The 23,588-nt window shown below is 37.4% G+C and overlaps 1 protein-coding gene across 2 annotated transcripts in view; it reads right to left on the reverse strand.

The window, feature by feature from the left end:
- VAV3 (vav guanine nucleotide exchange factor 3) overlaps nucleotides 1-23,588 on the reverse strand; it is a 199,511-nt gene that overhangs the window by 10,940 nt on the left and 164,983 nt on the right. The window contains exons 20-26 of one of the 2 annotated variants that reach the window (XM_063426084.1): nucleotides 21,074-21,210; nucleotides 20,556-20,621; nucleotides 18,581-18,615; nucleotides 17,121-17,237; nucleotides 15,604-15,691; nucleotides 10,862-10,991; nucleotides 8,906-8,989 (exon numbers count right to left, since the gene is read on the reverse strand). In XM_063426084.1, the coding sequence (XP_063282154.1) occupies nucleotides 8,906-8,989; nucleotides 10,862-10,991; nucleotides 15,604-15,691; nucleotides 17,121-17,237; nucleotides 18,581-18,615; nucleotides 20,556-20,621; nucleotides 21,074-21,210 (657 nt within the window). The remainder of the gene's footprint in view (nucleotides 1-8,905; nucleotides 8,990-10,861; nucleotides 10,992-15,603; nucleotides 15,692-17,120; nucleotides 17,238-18,580; nucleotides 18,616-20,555; nucleotides 20,622-21,073; nucleotides 21,211-23,588) is intronic. The other variant, XM_063426085.1, reaches the window with a different exon arrangement.

Here is a 23,588-nt window from a genome sequence, read left to right on the forward strand (position 1 = left end):
ATGAGGAGACCAGGGGGGCTAGATGGTGGTTTTAACACTATAGGGTCAGGAATACATGTTTGTGTTTCTGACCCTATAGTGATCCTTTAATTGATATATCGCTATTACCTGGCACACAGGTGCATCACTATATGTCCTGTTTTCACAAATTATTATGCCATAAAAATCTCACTAAAAGCTCTACATCTGCTTCATAATAGCATCAACTGTAGATTTCCTTGCCTATCATTCCTAATATTGCCTCAAATCATTATACATTTATCTAGAGATTCTCACACTGCCTACATCTCATTCAATTGCTTCATATACAGTTGTGCTCAAAAGTTTGCATACCCTTGGAGAATTGGTAATATATGTACCATTTGTTTAAAAAAAAAAACCAACATGAGTGAGCAGGCAAAACACATTTCTTTCATTTCTTATGGGATTCATATTCAACTGTATGTTATAACAGAATGGCACAACCATAAAACAAAACATGTCAACAAAGAAATAAATGAAATGACCCCTGTCTGCATATCCTTAGTTCTTAATGCTGTGTGTTGCCTTTAGCATAAATGGCAATGCGTCTTTAGTAATAGTTGTCTATGAGGCCACTAATTCTTGCAGGTAGTATAGCTGCACATTCGTCTTGGCAAAATTTCTCTAGGTCATGCAAAGTCTTTGATCGTCTTGCATGAACTGCACGTTTGAGATCTCCCCTGAGTGGCTTGATGATATTATGGTCAGGAGAATGTGATGGAGACCCAGAACCTGTCCAAAACCTTTTCTGCTGTAACCACTGGAGGGTCAACTTGGCCTTGTGCTTAGGGTCATTGCCATGCTGGAAAGTCCAAGAGCGTCCCATGCGCAGCCTTCGTGCAGAAGAATGCTAGTTGTCTGCCAGTATTTTCTGATAACATGCTGCATTCATCTTTCCATCAATTTTCATATGATTCCCCGTGCATTTAGAGCTTAAACACCCCCAAAACATCAGTGAGCCACCACCATGCTTCACAGTGGAGATGGTATTCTTTTCACTACCGGCCTTGTTGACCCATCTCCAAACACTTGTGACCATAAAGCTCTATTTAGGTCTTGTCACTCCAAATTATAGTATGCCTGAAGCTGCAAGGCGTGTCAAGGTGCTGTCAGGCATATTGTAACTGGGCTTTTTTTTGTGGCATTGGAGTAGTAAAGGCTTCTTTCTGGCAACTCGACAATGCAGCTCTTTTTTGTTCAAGTATCATCGTATTGTGCTCCATTAAACAACCACACTGTCTTTATCCAGAGCAGCCTGTATTTCTACTGAGGTTACCTGTGGGTTTTTCTTTGTATCCCAAACAATTCTTCTGGCAGTGGTGGCTAAAATCTTTCTTAAAACTACCTGACCTTGGCTTGGTATCAAGAGATCCCTGAATTTTCCACTTATTAATAAGTGATTGAACAGTACTGACTGGCATTCTTTTATTATTATTTTAATTTTATTTTTATTAAAGTTTTCATAATAAATTACATATAAACAATACAAAGGAAGCCATGAATGTGAACGTTCACATTGCATAAAGTGCCACTATGCTTATTCCTAATGGCGACAGACAATACAATAGATATAAAACACCAAAAGACAAGGCTAGTTCGGAAAAGGTTATCGGTTTCTGTAGATTCGCTATATGGCTTCAAGATGCATTTTCTATTCTATCAAGCATATTTCCGGAAAAAAAAAAAAAAGGAGGTAAACCATTCATGGTGTTGCCTCCAGATCTCAATCCACTTGTTCCATATCTTATACTTTTTTGGGTTAACACAAAACCTGGAGACAATGTCTTTTTCCATTTTCCATTGATGTTTTACAATAGATTGCCAAGATTCTACTCGTCCCGATTTTTCTTGCTACTGACCTTTTGAAAGCCAGGAGCATATGAATAAGTATGCCTTTTTTATTAAAACATAAGGTTGGCATATTAAGATGTAGCAACACCATCTCAGGTGTCCATATTTGTCTAATTCCTAAGAGCCTATTAATATTTGCGAGGATTAGAGTCCATTCCGTTTGTATTAGAGGGCAATCCCACTAAATATGATTTTCATTTGCGTCCAAGACCACATCTCCAACAAAAGAAAATGTATTTTGGAAACATTTTTACCATTCGAGCAGGTGTCAGGTACCATCCATTTAGCAGTTTATACTGCAATTCTGCTAAATTTAAACAGTGTACTGTGGAGTATACTGTCTTCAGCGAGGTATGCCACTCGGATAAAGTAATATCTATTTGGAGATTTTTTTTCCCAGCTATTAATTCCTCTACGGCAAATCGCCTTTTTTATAGTTTTCATTACTTCTAAACATCTCACAAGTAGTTTACAGTCCTTTCCTATCATTATAATATTATTACATTTCTTGAAAGAATCGGAGTATGTTTCCCTTGGAAGTGTTGCAATCAAGAAACTTCTAACCTTAATGTAGATAAATATCTGTTCCTTTGGCAGGTTGTATAGCTGTTGTAGATTTCGAAAAGATCTAAGACTTGTGCCGTCCATTAAAAGAGATATTTTAGAAATACCGACCTTGACCCATATGTTAAGGTCTATATTGTACATTAAGTAGATTAGATAGTCTAATGGTAATGAGGATAATATTGTATTTCTCAAATGTATTTGTTTTTTAATCAGGTACCAAAAAGCAAGTAGCTTATCAAGAATTAAACCATGTTCTTCTCCCTCAAAGTATTTTCGATTAGACTTTGTATCCCACAAGGCATTGACAATAAAGCCACCCTATGATATAGAAAAATATTCGGGAAACTTATTCCGCCTTTCTTCCTGTTCAAATATAAAGTATTAATGCTTATCTTTGGTTTTCTACCCAACCAAGCCATATTTGAAAAGGCTGTATTAAGCACCTTTAACCAAGGGGTGGGTACTTCTAACCGAACCATTCTAAAAAATAAATACATTTTGGTAATATTGACCCTACCCCACCAAGAGATCTCCAATGTTCTCCATAATTCTACCGAATGATAAGTTCCTCTTAATAGAGGTAAACAATTTGCTTCAATTATCTTGCTGGGATATGCAGTTATATTAACCCCTAAATATTTATAACTTTTATTTTTACCATTTAAATCCAAATCTATTGTCTAGGTCTTTGACTTCTTGCTCTTCCATATAGAGTGGCATTGCTACTGTCTTTTCCACATTTAATTTATAGTTAGAAACACAACTAAATGTCTGAATTGATTGCATCATTTCTTTAATAGACCTCATAGGGTCTGTGAGTGTCACTAAGGTGTCATCTGCATATTGACTTATTTTTATTTCCCCATTTTTATACCTAAAACCCTTAATCTTCTGATTACTACAAATATCCATTGCAAGGGGCTCAGCTGACAAGATATACAGAAGAGGTGAAAGCGGGCATCCCTGGCGGGTACCATTCTTTATATCAAACCAGTCAGAGTTTATGCCATCTCCTATTATTCTACCCGAAAGAGCTGGGTATAAAGACAAAATAGCCCGATTTATATTCCCTTCAAATCCAAATGCCTTTAACCCCTTAAGGATACATGACATGTGTGAAATGTCATGATTCCCTTTTATTCCAGAAGTTTGGTCCTTAAGGGGTTAAAACTACCTCAATAAACTTCCAGTTGACCCTATCGAAGGCCTTCTCTCCGTCTAAAGCCAATGTTAAAAAGGGCAGTTTTTGGCATGGGTTCTATCATTTATATTAATTATCTTCCTTATATGGTTGCTGGCCATTGTCCCAGTTATAAAACCCACTTGATCTTTAGAAATCAATATTGAGGGGGACGGGGCCTGGCCGCCGAACTGGAAGGTCGCACTGAAAGCGAGCTCCATGCAAAGCCTTACTAAAAAGCTGATTTGAGGTCTCTACACCTGCATACAACCACAATCTAATACTCTGGAGAGCATCAGGGCACTTCTATGACCTACCCCGAGGGGTTAATCGCTGCACGACAGGCAGCTAGACCCTGACAAACGCTTGCGGCCTACCTGTGGACGCAGACGCGGGAGAGGCGGCCGATCTCCCCGTAGGCAGTCTTACAGGACCAGGAACGGCAGTAGGGATCCCTGAACTACCCCCCCCACCCCCGCCGGTGGGGGGTTAACCCGGCGCAAACATACAGGCAACACTCACCGCAACAATACAGGAGAGCGAGAACAATGAACGAGCAGTACGAGAACCTACTCGCATGAGCCAAGATGGCCGACGCTGTAGGAGCCACGCTTTGCGGGTGGGAAACACTCCAAGAGAGGCTAGACAAGCTCTTTAGTTCCTTCTGGATGAAAATCGAACGCAGACATAACCGGATGGCAGAAGAGGGGAGAGGAGATTGGGTGCCGCAGCCCACACACCCTGAAGTACAACAATCCACAACTTGCCCGGCACGGAAGCCATGCCTCACACCTTGCCAGGGATAGCCTCATAGGCTAAGAGCCCACCTGAGCAACTGCCCACCTGCATCCTGCGAAACCCAGCACCCGCTCTGGCAGACCTAGGCTGAGAGCCCAAAATCCCAGGAAGGAACGACTACAGGTACAAGCCACACACACTGCCACCTGGGACCATACTCGCAGAGCCAAGCATGACAAGAGCAATGGGAACCGCAAGGGGGCTCTTGTGGGGGCTAAGGGCCAACAGAGTGGCCTATTATGGACTGCCGGGACTCAATCTCACTATGAGAATCTGATAGGCAGAATGGGCATAGGATGAGGGCAGAATGCTCTAATGTGAGTTGTGGGCGATGTTGACCCAGTTCCCCTTTTCACTAAAGCCCACACGTATCTCTAAAGTCATCTTTGACAGAATATAGCAGCCCAGTTTCTGCAGCCTGTAGCTGTGTAAGATTGCTGATGATAACCTGTTTCCCTCTCCTGTATCCCTGTTGAACTGACTAGCCTGTTATTCCTAGCATGAAATAACAAAATACCCACCTTAGCTAGCATTACTCTTAAGTCATATATTCTTACTGGTACCGCAAATCTAGACAGGTTTGCCTGAACTATATCAAGCGTGTTAAAATATTGTATATGACTAAGTTTAAAACATGTTTTCTTTAAGCGACCTACAAAACATAAAACTGAGGCACCAATAAGCTGGAAATGCACTTAATGCTATTACTGTGTTGACCCTATGCTGGACTACCCATGCATTTCCCTCCCTTTATTCTGTATTCTTCATATTTGCCTCAATAAAAGAAAGAATGACAAAAAAGAAACCAATATTGAAATTATAAGCTTGATTATATTAGCTAACGTTGATGCATATATCTTATAGTCAATATTGAAAAGTGCAATTGGTCTATAGTTTATTTCACATGGTTTTGTATCTTAATATTGGGAGAATATACGCTCTTAAAATATCTTTCAGTATCTCACAAGTGAAACCATTATACATTTCTGCCAATTTGGGACTTGGGTTGTTTTTATATAGTCTGTACGACAGATATATAAAGCCATCTGAGCCAGGGGGGGGCTTATTTATTTTTAAATTATTTATAATTTCCTCTACTTCAAGAACAGTTATGGGTCTATTTAAAATTGGGTCAGTTGGTCCAGTGTCAAGGAAGTAAATTGTTTATTGTGGAGATATTCTTTAATTTGTTAGTTAGTACTTTGTATGGGGAGGTTGTACAATCCCTGACAGTACTCTCGAAAGGCCTGAGCTATAGCTGTTGGTGACAAGAGTGTCTCTTTATCTCTAAGAATTTTATTGATAATTGAATTAGCATGTCTTATTTTCACTCTGTTCGATAGCAATTTGTGTGCCTTATAACCTTTGTTGTAATAAGTTGTTTTTAAAAATGGAAGATTTCTATTTGCTTTATTTATTAGCTGCTCACTGAATTTAAATTCAACTTCTAATTTATTTTCCCTGTTATTTCTTTAGATGGGAGATTCTTATTAGTATTACTTAATTCGATATAGAGCTCTGCCAGGGATTTCCCTCTTTTTTTTTTTTTAATCTGCGCTTCTAACTTTATCAGCTGTCCTCTGATTACGCATTTAAATGCGCACAATTTTGTAGCAATGGATACTCCACAGTCTTTATTGTCCTCATAATACAACGCTATTGATTCTGCTAAAAACTTTCTATTTACATCTGATAAAACATGTTCCTGTAATTTCCACTCTGGTCTTTGATTTTTTTTATTATTATTATTTTTATTTATAAAGTGACAACAAATTCTGCAGCACTGTACAAAGGCTTTGGATATTTTTTGATATCCTTTTCCTTCTTTATAAAGTTCCATTACCTTGTTACGCTGATCTTTTGACAGTTCTTTTCTGCTCCCAATGGCTCAGTATCTAGCCTCCTCAGTGCATCCATGTGAGAGCTAACACACTCACTGGCTATTTATACACAGGCACTAATTGCAATTTAAAAAGCCACAGGTGTGGGAAATTAACCTTCAATTGCCATTTTAACCGGTGTGTGTCACATTGTGTGTCTGTTACAAGGCCAAAAATTAAAGGGTATGAAAACTTTTGATCAGCGCCATTTGGTTAATTTCTGTTATCATTATGATTTAAAAAGAAGTAACAAAAAATATGTGATAATAAATTTGCTTCATATGATATGTCATATTTCTTAAAACCAATGCCAAAATTTCACAATTTCTGCCAGGGTATGCAAACTTTAGAGCACAACTGTATTCTATAAATATATACATAGGCGTGCCATGGTGCAGGCAAGCTTCTCTTTCTGCCCCCTGTTTAGGTCTGCCTGGGCACTTTTATGTAAATTGGGATTAGCTTGTTATGTTTTTGAAGAACATCTTTGCATATACCTAGTTATCATTAAAGCAAAATGTGAATTTTGTACCTATTTTAGCTAGATTTTTTTGATTTTTTTTAAGCAAAGTTTTCTCTGGGTACACACCGTAATGTATTGTGCTGCACACACAAATGCATATATCCCTACAATAAATCTATGCATTCTATATCAGTTCTCCCTTAGCTCCATCTAGTGCTCCATATAAGCTATACCAGTAATTCCTCATATTGCTTAATATATATTTACATACAAATGCTTCCTAAAACATTGTCTTTTGTTCCATGTAGACTTTTTCTTCTAGACAACCTCCCTACATAACTCATCCAGTTGCTTAGCATATTATATTCCTTTAACTCTTCATATTTCTCCACATAACTTTTCACCAGAAATTGTTTTTATTGCTTAAAAAAGGCATTTTCTATAGGACCTGCTTCAAGTTATCATAACCCTTCCATATATCTACTGCTAAATATACTACTTCTCTATAATTTTTGTACTTAAACCTTATATAAACACCTACACCAACATTCTTCAAACTTATCCTAAGAGGTCACCAACTTGAGGATACGTGTATTTCTCTATGAGCAGATAATCTCTCAATGAAAACAACTGTGCCACTAATTAACCCGTCTGTGTTAAAACAGGGATATCTTGAAATTCAGGCCCTTTTATGGTTCTTTATAACAGGTTTGAGGAACAATAAAATAATGTCCCTTGTTGTCCCCATCTGCAACATCGATATCAGAATTATTCTTACTAACTGACCAATGAACAGCATCGCAAGAAACCTGTGGCTCAAAGAAACCAGCATTTCAGTAGAGTGCCCACCTTCCATTTTAAGGAGTCAAATTATTTTAGAACAGTTTAACTTCTCACTTGAGTCCATTGGGCTCCACCTCCACTCTAGCCTTCACGCTGATTTGATTGGAGTGTCTTCTGGGCTTAACTCGGACTTCTGGCTCTCCTGTAGTGGAGCCCTGTGGACTCCAGTTTGACTCCTTACAATGGGGGGTACTCTTGACACCATCACCATTACAGCACACTGTAGGTGTAGTGGTTATGTTGCTCGATGTATTCCTTAAAGAACATATGCACAAAGCAAATTCTCCTTTATTGATGGTATATAATTAGACGGTCTCCTCGGTTTCGAGGGTGCATGGACAGGGTACATCTGCTCATTGTCGGCATGAAGAAGAAACACCACCTTCCTTTAATATTATTATTATTATTATAATAAACAATACATATTTCCATAGAACTGCACCTCTTGGTGCATAATCTTTCCAACCAATTTACGATTTAAGCTCCCTATCTAAAATGTTTACATATTTTCTACATACATCTCAGTTAGTAGAAAATAAGTCACTTTCTTTTAAAGCAGAATAATCTGTAATATCAAATTATTGCTACTGAGCATCAGACAAGTAACAAGACACTTAACATGCAAAAGGGACCTATGGCTCAGAGATGCCAACGTCTCAGTATCATCCCCTCCATTTAGCTAATGTTGTACTATTAATGGACAACTTATATGCTCAGTAATCTAAAGGAGCCCTTCTATGTAGCATTGGTAGACCAGGTAAGTTTCTACGCAGTCAACAGCAAGAAGGAACCGCGCCTTTATCTTTTTGCCCATTTTATCACCTATTAATGGTTAACCTTCTTTGACAATATCATAAATGTAGATTAAATACAAGACTCATTGCCAATAGATTTTCCCAGGTCCAGTTTAAGTGTCACTAACTTAATGGGGTATTTGGCATCAACTTTTACTATATGTGTAGGTTAATGTTACCTTATTAGGATTTGGATGGATACATGATGCCCAATGCCATGTTCCATCTTGTACACAGACTATTTTTGCTGATGGTCGTTGGGACATGAAAAGTTTGCATAAACATCACAGCCAGTGGATGAGTTTCTGAGTAAGTGCTAGGGCCTGCAGCTCCTAAGCTGGTAACATTAAAGATTGGTGTTGCAGCTAATAGTCCAATTACTAATACAGCTGATGTGCAGTTAGAGTATCGCACCTATAAATTAATTCTAACCCACAAGGGAAGAGTTGGCAGCTCTGATGTCATAGGGAGGGGCAAGCAGGAAGAACACAAAGCAGCGCATAACTACCTGACCAGAAGGGAGCGGTGGAGGGGGGCAGAAAGCTGTACTCAGGCTCAGTTACAAAAGCAAACCCACACAGCACAGACGTTGCTTGGAGAAAAGACAGACAAGCAAAAACCAGAGTCACAAGCACGTCACAATATTAATGAGTACACAGCATCACTTAGCGGGATATCCATTTATTCATTGTCCTTGAATAGCAGGACAAAAGGGTTTTACAGAGAAATTGAACAGCACAATCACACTGCACAACCTCAGTGAGCATCAAAATCAAACAAAACAACCTCAGTGAAGAGCACAATCACACAACCTCACTGAATAGCACTCACAATGCACAACCTCAGTGAAGAGCACAATCACACAACCTCACTGAATAGCACAATCACTCTACACAACCTCACTGAATAGCACAATCACAATACACAACTTCCGTGAGCAGCACAATCACACAACTTCACTGAATAGCACAATATCACTACACAGCCTCAGTGAGCAGCACAATCACAAACTGAGCTACACAATCTCACTACACAACCTCACTGAGCAGCACAATCACAATACACAACCTCACTGAGCAGCACAATCACAATACACAACCTCAGTGAACAGCACACCACACTACACAACCTCGCTGAGCAACACAATCCCATTACACAACCTAACTGAGCACCACAATCTCATTACACAGACTCACTGAGCAGTATAATCCCATTACACAACCACTGAGTAGTACAATCTCATTACACAACCTTATTGAGATGCTCAAATATAGTCACACTGCTTCCCAGAGCAATAGACCCACACACAATGACACAGAGCACTACAATCACACACTGGACATCATTACTGGCTTAGTCACTGAGCAGCAGTACCACATTACACAATATTGGTAAGCAGCACAACCACATTACAACTTGCTACTAAGCAGTGCAATCACACAAACTTCAGCATTTTGGTGCAAATCATTGAATCCACAGCTTGTTGTAGAGATCTGTGAAGCCTTCCGAATTAGTGATTCAGAGGTCCCTTTGGTTAACGTATTGAGTGAACTGGTAAATCTATTATATTATCAAACTATAAATGGACCACTGGGTAATGTACTCTACAATTTAATAATTAGATGCTACCGAAAGATGGTCTCTAATATTAACATTTTCAGGACAGGTTCACAGAAGGAGGCAAAATTAAATCTCACAAGGCTATTGAAGAAGAAATGTAAAATTTCTAACTGAAAAATGTGTCAACTACCTACTTCTATGACATGGCACAGAAACTTGTCCAACTTATCCAACAGGATTTGTTTTGCTGTTTGGAACAGACAGGTGGCTGCCTTGGATCAGTAATGGAAGTATTTACATATTTGCCATGTTTAATACATTGACTTTTTTTTTCCTTGGGAGTAGTTTACAACTTCTAATGGATTTCCATTTACAGGCAATGTGTAGGCAATTAACTAAATTCATTTACATGTGTAACTTCACGACCATGTTCAGCCAATCTCGTGGCAGCAACTCACTAAATAAAAGCATACAGACATGGTCAAACAGTTTAGTTGTTCAAAGCAAAACATCTAAATGTGGAGGAAATGTGAGCTAAGTGACTTTGGCAGTGGAATTACTGTTGGTAGCAGTTAGATCCGATAATAGATCATTTTGCACCAATTTCCTCCAGAGTCACCAGATCTAAATCCAAAGGAACCCATTTGGGATGTAGTAGAAGATGAGATGTTCAGAATGCAAGAACTGCTTATTTCTATCACGATATATATATATTGGAATGTCTAAGTAACTCCTCAACACCTTGTTCAATCCATGACATAAAGCTTGGCTTTTATACACATTTCAATAGATTTACATAAAAAAAAAAAAAAAAAAAACGTCACTAGAATTGAGTGGGTTATACAATAATACGGATTTCAGAATTAGTAATGCATGAATAAATCCACTCTTAGTAAATACTTACACATCCCTGATGATCGGTTGCTTGTTTGCCCAGCTTGAATTTCTGGAGCCTTATAGGGACGGAGTAGAGTTGTATCCAAACTCCTGAATCCTTCTCGAAGAGATTGATGTTTATAATACTCTACTAGCTCCTGCACAGATTAAATAAATATACAAATAAATAAATATATTATAGCTAGGTATGAAGACAAATTGGGAAAAAATTCCAAACTGGAACATTGGTTTCCAGACTGATTGCAACACAGTTAGAACGTTGCCACACAAAGACTTAATCCCCATTTATTGCTATATTCTATGTTTTCAAACACAATATATACTTTGAAAAAAATCTTTAGAAGTATTCCCATATGGGGCACCATGCACATGAGCTGTAAATGATAGGGTGTGATTAGCTTGATAAAATCTTTTAGTCTATCCCCACCATTTCCACTGCATATTGTGCATGCTAAATCATGAATGTCACTACTAAAAAAAAGTTCTACATTTAGTTTATTACAAGGTGAGTCTTGCGATGCGACTACAGACGCAGTTGATATAAGCTGTTTTTTTCTCTACACTTTTGTTCGTCCGAATCTTTTCTACAAATGTTTTTGATAGATGATATTTGGAAGAGCTGAGCTACTACATGGACAACTATCAGACAACCTAAACTAATCTTTATTTTTTGGGGGACAAAGTGATTTGGTCGAACCAAATTTTTCCACCATGCACAAGTCTATTTCTAAAAATAAGTTATTGATTTGTGGGAGCACAATATCAGTTTTTACTAAATATTCTCCTTTTATCAAAAGAAAAGTACAAACAAGTACTGCAACAACAACATAGCACAACAAAATTTACAATGCAACAAACACCTTACACACAAAAATGTCTTATTTGAACAAATGCATATCACATGTCAATTTGGAAGACAGGTCAATGACAAATTTGCCACCAATATCATCCCACTCCACTACAAGATACGTGAAACAGACTTGTCATATGCGGATATAAATCCATTTTGTTTGTTAATGTTGTGATCTCAGAGTAACTTTTTTGAGACTGTGTGATTAACTATGATGACTGAACATAAGCCAAGTTTGAGGCCAATACCAATATTTAACTTAGGCATTGTTAGATATGTTTGCAAAATTTTTGGTTTGTGATTGCATGGAGAACACTCAGACTCCAAAACTATTGCTGGGTTGAACTTTACAGAGTAATACAGAAAACAAGTATATGGCTATTATCTGACACTGAGACAGTAATACAAAAACAAACGCCTGGATGGACATAGATGTATCGATGTAGTCATCGACAACACTTGGCACATAACACGGGTAAATGCAGACAGACACACACATATGCAGACAAGGCAGTTTAGTAAGAGGTAAAAACATTTTTTCAATATTCCAATTATGAAAATATATAGTTCTACTTTTCTTCCTTTGTTAATAGGTTATAAAACTGTGTAACATTCCATTAAAAGTGCCAAGAATAGAGAGAGTTTATGTGTAGCATTAAAGTCCTCTCCAGTTTTTTTTTTGCTTGTTAATGCCTTTGTTGTTTGTTTTTTTGTTTGTTTTTTACATTCTTTATTTTTCTCAGGAGAACAGGAGACATTTAGTGTACAATTTGGCACATATATCATTCTACAGAGATAAGAATATTACATGAGAAAACACCCGCAATGAATCGTATAGCAAAGAGGAGTTTATAAAATATTAAATTATTATAGATTAGGTTAGAGTTATCACATTTGGAGGTATATAACATTTCAGATTGTTCATGACACAAGAGTAACCAAATACAGAAGTAAGGGTAGGGCTATGTCTTTCAGAAATATTTAACAAGTCAGTTGAGTATTTAGATATAGCCATATCAGTAATAATTTCATCTCACCATTTGATTATAAAACAGTTTTTTTATAAAGTGAAGTACCATGTATTGATTAGATAAGGTACTCTGACCCAGATCCTGAGGGTTTTGTACTTTTAGAGTTTCGGCAAAGAAGAGAGAGGAAGAGATAGAGAAAGAGGAGGAAGAAGGATAGCAGTGAATGACACTCTGGTCGGCACAGTGGGGGGGGGGGTCTTCTGAGTTTGGATAGGGGGGTGAAAGGATGGGGGCATAAGATAGCCTTGGCTAAAGTGCCGAGGGCCTTGGCTATTAGTTCTCTGTATAATTTTCCCATGGCTCCCAGACTTTAGAGAATGTCTTCATGGACCCCTGAACTTGTGCAGTCAGTTTGCCCATGATATTGTTCTTCTTGAGTTTTTGGAGCACCATGGTCATGGGTGGTGTGGTTGGTTTTAACCATGTGTGTGCCAGAATTTGTCTAGCAGCAACTGTAATTTTAACAGTTGCTGTTCTGCTGTATTCCAATTACCAAATGGTTTAGTAAGTAGAAATGCCCATGGGTTCAGAACAACACATTTAACGAGTATTTGGGATGTTAGTGTCATGACATCCGTCCAATTTTCAGTTACTTTAGGGCAACTGCACCACATATGTCCGTAGGTCCCTTTGATACCGCAGACATCTGTGGGTGTTTTCTTCATGTGATACAATTTAACTGGTGTGGTTACCAGGCACCTAAACTGCAAGGTTGTGCATCAATAATACGAAGCATCAATATTAGCTGCAGTTATACCGCATCTGGGGATGCCGATGCATGGGGGCTGTTTTCGACGCCATCTTGTGCTTTAGGGTGAGAGGTACGGGAGGCCACAAACAGGTCCAGCACTGTTGTACCCGTGTAAGGGTTTGCGAGGGTTACATTTATCTATGTCGTCTGAGGGCTTAAAAAGTAGGTAAGTTGCCGTGGTAGAAGTGCTGAAATTGGCTTTTGGCAAGGAGGCCAGTGAGGAGCTCTAGACAAACACATCCAGCTTGCTTCCCGGTCAAGCCACGCTGCCTTTGTTGTTTTAAGACTTATTTTGAATAAAGCAAACATTAACAGAAAATCGTGTATTTACAGCAGATCAAACATATGTGTTTTTCATTCTAATAGTTTAAACTATTATTTCTTAAACATCAAATATACAGTGTTTATCTCCAGCCCATTAAATTAACACACACCATTCACAGAGTTCTCCACCATCTAAGTAGTACATTCAAATTGAGTAATTAGGCAGTGTATATCAAACTATTTATTCAGTTTCTTTTGCCATGGCATTGACTTGAAGCCCATCAATGCACACGGGTTGAAGTCAACTGATGATGGTTATATTTTACACAAGATTGTGAGGCTCCTTGGATTAGTATCTGCATGCATGTCAGAAGCCCATAATGAGACCATGTTAATTATACTAAAAATTGCCAAAGAATTTGGACAAGGTATCTACTATGCTTTTCTAGCATGAGAAATTGCATGCAACTGAACCTCCCACCAAAGCATAAAACATTTCCTTCTTGGACTATGGCATTACATAAAATATTTAAAATGCAATGTCCTTCAGTTTAGGTTGAAAAGTAAAAGGGTCAAAATTGCAACAAAAAAAAAACGTATTGAGGACTGATAGAGAGATGTACATTTCGAGTGACCATTTCTCGCTGCATTGTGATCCTCTGTTTACTTCATGGAGAGTGAGCAGTTGAAAGGTTTGTTTTTTTCTAATCTTGGCAATTACGAGCATTCTTCAGCTGGCTATTACACATGATAAGCGAACCAAAACTCACAGTTGTTAATTTTAGATTAGTTGTACATAAGCTATAAATGCTACAACATATGCCTGGCCAAAAAAAATCAGTTGAGCAGGTAGTTGTCCAATTAATTTTGGTTCCTTAATAGAAAAGTAAAATTTTTACAAAAGATCTGAAATTTAAGTCTAGTTCACTTCTTTACTTGTAAGTAAATGCATTAAAATGAGTGAGCACTTTATCATCTTAATCACCATTTTAAATCCAATGTTCTTGAGTGGTAAGTGAAAACATTAAGATAATTTTCATAAAATACTTCTAGAATACAACACATGTGGTATTAAGGGGAGGTGACATCACTGGGAGGAAAACTTTGATTGCCAATCCAACTTAAGTACATTTATATAAAATATGGCCTCATATTCATGCTTTGGGTTTCTCCCTGGTCAAACCTTTTTAGTGTTCGTAAAAAAGAAAAAAAATGTTTTGTTTGACTTGACTTCGCCCTCACAGGCAATCACTTCTCTTACTATTTGTATAGTACTTAAAGCCCTTTTAAGGAAAAATGTTGGCATAATAAGAGTACAATGATTGGCTGTGGGACAGAGTGATGGCAACAGCTCAGCTGATCCAGATTTCTCGTTGCCGGAGCTGATTACAGGAAGTTGCTTTGTGAAAACAGGGAGTGTGGCTAAGGAGGAGGAGTTACACTGCAGAAAGCTGCAGAGCTTCTTTTTTTTTCTCTAAGAAAAAAACGAAAGAAATGTGCACGTGGAGAAAAATATAGCATGAATTTGAGGCAATAGCCGATGAAGTGCACATAAATTATTTTGCTGCCTGGAGTGTCCTTTTAAAATATTGACTATTTTGAGAATTATGGAGTATTTTTACTTACTTACACAGAAAGATTCACTTTGGATCTCACATTACAACTTTTTAAACTACAATCGGGCACATTCCTTAAACAAACTTCAAAAGGTCTGCTATGATTTTTTTTTTTGGTCAACAATCAACAGAGCATCCAAGCCGAACAGACGCTTAGGTGCTCTTAGGCAGAAAGAGTTTAAGAAACAATAGATCAGTGTGACATTTTTTTAGTAAAGGAGCTAAATCAATGCTTACCATTAAACTTTTAAATTTCCTATTTTCTGCTATGTGGAAAAAGCCATCTCTCGTTAATATCTTGATGTGCTTCACTTCGTTGTTATACCTGCGGGCAAGGCATAACTTCTGAATATAAATTTGCTTTTAATCAGCCAAGGATCAATAATTACCTGCGGGCAAAGCCCAAAACAAGAGTAAACAGATTCATTGCAAAAGGCAGGGTGTATATCCCATCCAACATAGGCCTGACAACTCATTAACAGAATATATTTAGCAGTACGCAGGAAAGATGCAGTGTGTTTTTGATAGATCAGACCGCAGGATCGTATTTAAATCCAATTAGTTCTTTTATACGCAGCATGATTAAATTCAAATTATGCACGTTATGGCCCAGTGCCTCATTCGAATACACAAAGGTGTCTAGATAACTTTTCTTATGCTACGTTGCTTAGAACTTTTGGAAGAGTACTAAAAAGTAAGATATTAATAAGTAGGTGTAGAGATGGTGACATAAAGAACATGCGGACAGAGAAATGAGAGTGATGATTAACATTAAGCGCATGTGGATGGCGAAATGAGAGTGAAGAGATATAAGATGAGGATAGGTACGTGGAATGATTCTAGAATGAAAATGACAAATTGATTAAAAAAAGACGTATTAACACAGAACTGAGAAAGACATCGGGTGACACATCAGTACCATGCCCGTTCTGTGTCATAAAGAATTCTTCAACAATGGGAAATGGGGTTTATATACAAAAAACTGAGACATGTAATGAGATGAAATTCAACGTGTCCAAGTTGAGAATAAAGATAAGAGTAAAGCTTCCTCCACTTTGTTAGTCAATTGTGTTCTCAAATGTAACTTTCAATTTCAATAGACTGTTTAGCCAGAAAAGCTTTCCATTCAACTTTATAGGAGTTATTTTTAATATCCTTTCTAACATGTGACACTTAAAAGTGCTGGGAAATAAGATAAGACTTTACATTAAGTATGAAATATGTTACAAGTGCCGTCGTATTGATATCTATAAAATAATAAAATGGGTAGTTTGTGGGTTTAAAAATGTAAATAGATTATGACTGACTTGGGACAAACTGCGACTAACTTGTTTAAAGTGAGCTCTAACGGAACATTATATGAAATGCAATTCAGGGTCATGGCTTCCATAGAGTGATTAATGGGTCCCCTTATATCATTTAGGTAATTTAATGAAATTATTGTGACTAGATTCAAAATGTATTTCAAATATAACTTCCAAAGCAAAAATAAATGAATACAGCCCCACTTAGTTTACTTTCACATTGAGTAGACAGTACTACTTCTCCAATAGTGCTCCAATCCACCTTTTTGCCTTATGCGGAGAGACTGAAAAATATGTTCGTAAGACCCCTGTACAGCTCAATCTGAACAGTGCAGTTACATAGCAACTAATGGTGGGAGGCAAGAGTCAGGAAGGGCTCTGGGCCATGGCAATACCAGCCTGCAGCAAATACTACACACTTGTGGATATATAGTAAAGCTTGTAACTCACTTAATACTGATTGCGTACTCTCCGCTTTCCTTTGCCCTTAATCGAATGAGGTAGGTACTGTTCTCCCTGTTCGTTAGTTCACATTCTGCTTGCACTCTCTCCATTGCTCCTGCATACCTGTAGGGAAAGAACCAGGTAGAATAGAAAGATAGAAATGGATACTTCAAATCAGAATGGAAAATGTTGTTTTTTTCTATTTGCCATTCATCATAATGATCTCTCTATCTGCAATGCAAAATTTTCCTAAGGATCAACATAAAACAATCTTGGTTTGACAAGATATGATGTGTTTTCTGTACATGTGAAAATAATGAGAATGAACACGCTAATTTCATGGTCTGGTTCTCACAGATATGTATTGTGGTGGTGTTATTTATACACAGCTCTAGCGGTCAAATGGTTAACTTCTCTAGAACGTCTGCTGTGTGCAGAGTAAATGGATATAAAATAGAAGGTGTAGGATGGCAATGTGTGAGTAATACATAAAGTGACTGTCAAAGGAAATCCAAGCCATGGAGCTCAATTTAGAGGGCCATGTGAAATATATCTTCGTGAAATTCATCCTGGGTTGGGGGCATATTCAGTGCAATTACCACTAGATCTAAAAATATATACATATTTATCAATATCAAATCACACCCCGTAAATCAATATAACAAGTATATTATCTGGTCACATACTTTATCAAACATAAAAAGTATGTATCAAGTATTTAGTAAAGTGACAAGGACATACTTCCCAACTCTCTAGGAGGGGCAATCTCTATTTTGGGCACAAATGCCATTATTTTCTAGCTCCATGTCCCTTATTGCTAGGATCTCCAGGTTTTGGTTTGTCTGAGTGTATAACAGAGGTCCACAGAAATAATACTCCCAATAATGTGTCTTTCTTTTCTTTCTCAGAACAGCCTTCTCCTGGCCACTTTCCCACTCACACCCCCAAAATTTAACAGTGTCTCACTTTGTCAATTTGAAATTTTGGGAGGTATAGACTAGGGCATGCTGGCAAACAGAAACAAACATACTGATTGAGTTTGAGAGAGATCCCACAGAAAATAAAATGTTTAACTATTTGCCTGTTTCTCCTTCTGGAACATTAATTATGCACACCCCTTGTATTGATAGATTTCATTTTATGAGCAAAAAACATAGCTTATCTCTCAAACATAGAATTTGTTTATATAAAAAGTGGGCAAAGTTCTAGAAAGAAATCACTATGGCAACTAACGGAATTCTCCTTGCTAATTCCATTAGTTTCTATGGCAATTGCTCCACTTTCATAGCTTGACTCTACAACTGCACATGTCCCTAGTGACAATATTAGATATCTCCCTTAGTGTTTCATTTTATGCTTCATATTTATTTTTGTTCTGGTGACTATACATCACTACATAGTCACACGCTAATATATCATAACCATGAACATATAAATAACTGAAATAAGTGACTCTTGTTACTCACCAGGGCTGATCAGAATAATCCACAGGCTTTGGTACCTGCCAAAAAAAAAAAGAAATATAATTGTAATCAAGGCTCAAAATTGCAAGTCATATGCCACTAGCCCGGCCTCAAAGTTACTTTACACTTTAAAGCTCCTAGTACAACGTTTCCTTACTGTAACATGGCCTTAAAATTAAATAATATTAACTGTTACATTAGGGTACTAACATGGTAACAAAATCAATAACATTGCACTTTTATGAAAGACATTGCCAGTTGGTAGTTCCAAGATACCCACTGTGAATAGTCACTGTCCGTCTCTTAGGAGTTAACCAATATGTTAACTTTGCTGTGTTTAACACTCATCAGGTAATCAGGACATTTATTTAATGCACTCACTGTGTCTGTTGACTGATAGACAGATTTCTACAGTCATTATAGAACATAAAATTGTTGGTGCCACCCTTTATTGTTTAATGTCATTTTTGATCGCCCCAGGCACTGAGGATCTTCATAGGTAGGGGGTTCTATTGCACATTACCCAGGGTTGATCTGCTTTTTGCCAGGGCTAAATTTCCACTCAAAAATGGCTAATGGCCAGCGGAAATTATGAGCCTGGCAGTAAATCATAGTATCTTCCATTTGGTTCAACAAATCATAACATTTGAATTCCATTCCAGTAAATAGTTTGTTTTTTTTTGAGGGGGGGGGGGGGGGGGGTTTATTCACTTCTGCTAAAACATTGAGGAGTGTCTACAAACATGGAAGATAATATTTATAAGGAACCATAGGTCTTTCTGAATGCAGAATTGGCCATAAGCTCTGCTTGTTTATATAAAAGGAGAAATGTATCTGCTTTGTTATGTTACAAGAGAAACTGATATTGATATCTCTGTCAAATTCCAAGAGACGTACATTTGCAAACAATGGTTTCTACAGGTTCATGAGCTTGGTTTACGTTTATATACTAAGGATTAGTTTATATGATTCAAAATGCGTTGGGAGTCAGGTATTACCAAGGAATACATAAAAATGGTGCTGAACAATATATGTGTCCGATGTAACATTATGTGCACAAATAATTCAAGTGGAATCAACGGGAAAAGTTAAACAAAAAATGTTACTCTGTGTTTCCCATTAACCCACAAAAAGCAGATCTTTAGGAGATATGTATACACTTCCCATAAGTAATGCCTTTATTGTTTCTTGTAGCAAAATCACTGTCTTCCTGTTGTTCTAATTTCTGTATATATTCCATATGCTATATGTGCTGTATAGCCAACAACAGGAAGCCATCTGTTGAACTGCATAACTTGTGGTTTTATAGAACATTCACAGCACTCCCAATGAAAGTAACAAGATAACCATGATTGGCTTAAAACTCACAGCTACTTCCTGGTCTCTGCACATCAAATTAAAGAGTGGGATTTGCAGGAAAGATGGAAGCATCAAATATTTGTTTGTATTTGGAGGGGAGGAAGTTTGAGGGGTTTAGATATCTTTTATTTACTGAAGTTGTTAGCATTAACTCTCAATTTGGAATTTCCTCTAGAAATGTTTGCACATAAGGTTTATCCTGTGAGTAGGGATTATTGAGTATTTGACAATAGCTGGCTGAGAATGGGGATCTCCGTGAACATTGGCGTGACAGACGATCAACAGTCTGTCTGTGTGTGCGCTACCCTCTAAATAGAAGCGATGGACACGTGAAGGCAAAACCCATCACTTTAATATCAGCTTTGAATTCAGGAAAAATTCACTTAAGTGAGCTTAGACAACGCAGCTGTAGTCTGGTTTACATACAATAAAATTATATAGATTGAGTTGATTGAGACTGCTACCCAAAATATATTATGTATTAAATGACAGGGTGCATGTCAAGTTGAGTTAAGCCTAGGACTGCTGGTATAATTTTAATAACTAAAGAAATGATTATAACATACAAATGCATAAACTCTTATGAAATCACATTATAAAAAAATAGGATAGTACTTACACACGGGCAAGGTTTAACTGCATCACTTGGGAAACAGCCCAAAACTCCAGTGGATAGATTTCTGCCCTGATAATGGAAATGAATGGGAAATGTGTTATAGAGGGTCTCACAAATCAATTCCTTTCCTCCCAAACAAACATAAAATCACATCCATTAAATTGCTAGTCTAAATTAATATGGTGGCTTAATGTATCCCAGAGGTTGTACAATTTGAAACCAGGAAATAAAGCATCCCAAGACCTTAGTCAGAAAATGACAATACCTGCCAATACTAAAAACTGAGTCAATGTGGTTTACAGAAGTTATGTTTAAGGAACAATAATACAAGACGTTGGTGCATGTAGCAAAGAGCAGAGGGAGCATTACATGGATTTCAAATTAAACTTTACATGTACCATTAAGAGGGGTTATAGGAAAGGGTTGCATAGGTGGTGGTATCTGGAGGAACTGGTTCTACATATGATCATGATGTAGACCTACTTACTGTAAAATTGTCTATAAATGTTCATATACAGTACCTGCCAAAATACGCTATGAGCATCAGCTTTCATTACTTCAATGATGTCTCCTGCATATATACAAAGAGGTGGCCCATCAAACGCAGAGGGTGGCGGCAATCCACAATAATTTCTAATAACCTGCATCTTTGGCAAACCTGTAACATTAAGGTGGGATTAGAATAAGGGGAATGTCATCCAGTAAGTCATCTAATATAAAGTCATAATGACAATAATTCACTTGTGTTTTTATGGATTCTTTGATAAGAAACATGAAAAGCTCCCAAAACATTGTTAGCTTTCAAGAGCTGCTCTGAATACATCATTATTATTATTATTATTTTTAACAATTGTATTTCATTTGCATCAGTGCTTAAACCACGATGTGACAGAGCACAATGAAACTGTCTTAATAAGACCCACTAAAAAATATATCAATAGCCAAGCGACTACTTGTGTCCTTTTTTGAATTTTACTTGGTATATTTCCTGTTAAATTGCAGTCTTCGTTTATTTACAATTACTCCATTTTTTTTTTTTTTTTTTTTTAATCAGTGCGTTTTTTTCTTTGGTCTTGCATGACACTTTTGATGTCAGAAAAATTAAATAATTTTAATCCATTGATAATTTAGCTCTGTACTGGTAATTGTGCATCTAAGAGGTTAAACAAAAAAAACTAAATATAGAAAAAATGACACTCAAATTTTATACATTGTATGATGTATGCCAAATATAAAACGTGTGGGACCATAGTATTTGTGCCGAAAGGCCCCTAAAATAACCATAAGTTATGGATTACATTATTCATTGGTCAGTATAAAGAAGGTATTTTCAGACCTGGCTAAATAAAACAGTTGCCATTTGGATCGTCAACAAGTCTGACCCGACAGGAAATAATGTAAATGTAACATGTACACTTCCCAGTTTAAATATCCGGAGAAAGTCCTTTGAAATTTTTTAGGCGAGACCCTAACAAATCATTAGTAATTAGGGAGATATTTGCTGACTAATATACCATCACCATCAGACTCTGATAATTACCCCATCTCATAACTAAATATATAAAATTTTCTTCACAATTTAAAAAATTTAAATAGTTTTTATATTTGTACGTGACATTAAGGCATTTTATCATATTTCAAAATTTAAACAAGACAAAATGAACTATCTAGAAGTAATCCCCTATTATTAGAAAATGCCAGGTATGATTTGTAAATATCACAGACGGCATAACAAGTTCATATTAGCAAGCTAATGATTTGCAGATGAAGTCACTAATTGGCATTGACAGAAAACACAGATGCTGTAAATTAATTTATGTTAAAATTAGGAGGCGTTTAAGACAGTATGTTAGAACCCCCGCTGATGTGCATTCATGTGTCCTAATTATCTATGCAAATTTCAGTGAGGTGTTTCCCATGTGATCTTAAATAAATGTGAGCTCACTGTGCTCAGACAAACGTGAGAAGAAAAATATGTGGGTGCAAGTAGGAATAGATGAGGGATTTAACTCACAAATCGGTATATAATTAGAACAGAAGGAATTCCATTAATCTCCTAAAAATAGTCTCATCCACTGTTATAAGGAGAAAACACCTGGCATATTAAAACAATACTAAATAATATATACAGGATATAATGTGTTCTGCATAATACGGAAGAATATGGAGCATTAAACAATTACAAAATAAATAAATATATACTTTATTGTTTAGTTAAAGCATTTAAAAATGAAAACTTAAAGGACCACTATAGGCACCCAGACCACTTTAGCTTAATGAAGTGGTCTGGGTGCCAGGTCCCTCTAGGATTAACCCTTTCTGCTGTAAACATAGTTTCAGAGAAACGGCTATGTTTACAAATGGGTTAATCCAGGCTCTAGTGGCTGTCTCATTGACAGCCGCTAGAGGCGCTTCTGCGCTTCTCAATGTGATTCACAGTGAGAAGACGCCAGCGTCCATAGGAAAGCATTGAGAATGCTTTCCTATGGACTGGCTGAATGCGCGCGCGGCTCTTGCCGCGCATGCGCATTCAGCCAATGACGGGAAAAGGAGGAGGAGAGTCCCCAGCGCCAAGGGAGCCCGGCGCTGGAAAAAAGGTAAGGGATTAACCCCTTCCTCACCCTAGAGCCCAGCGGGAGGGGGGCCCAGAGGGTGAGGGGGACCCAAGGACCCTATAGAGCCAGGAAAACGAGTATGTTTTCCTGGCACTATAGTGGTCCTTTAACAAAAAGGTATGATCTTTTCCATAAGTAAACTTCTGGACGAGTAAACTTTGTTTTAATTTCCCACCCATGTGTCACTGTTGTGATGGTATGAGTGTCTGCCATTTACCATGCCAACCGTAGCCTTTTTCTATATTCTTTTCAGGATCCAGTGAAGTCACGCTATGGAGCTGGGCCCTGGTGGTTTGATGAGGGAGTATTGTGGTCTACAAAAATTGTGGTGTATCCCTCATGCTCCTGGCATGATCCCTAGTAGTCCAGGCATTCATTTAATGACTGAGTCACTGAAGAACACTTAGGGACCGCAAGTAAG

Source organism: Pelobates fuscus, chromosome 7 (genome assembly GCF_036172605.1).
Source record: "Pelobates fuscus isolate aPelFus1 chromosome 7, aPelFus1.pri, whole genome shotgun sequence".
Taxonomy (NCBI): domain Eukaryota; kingdom Metazoa; phylum Chordata; class Amphibia; order Anura; family Pelobatidae; genus Pelobates; species Pelobates fuscus.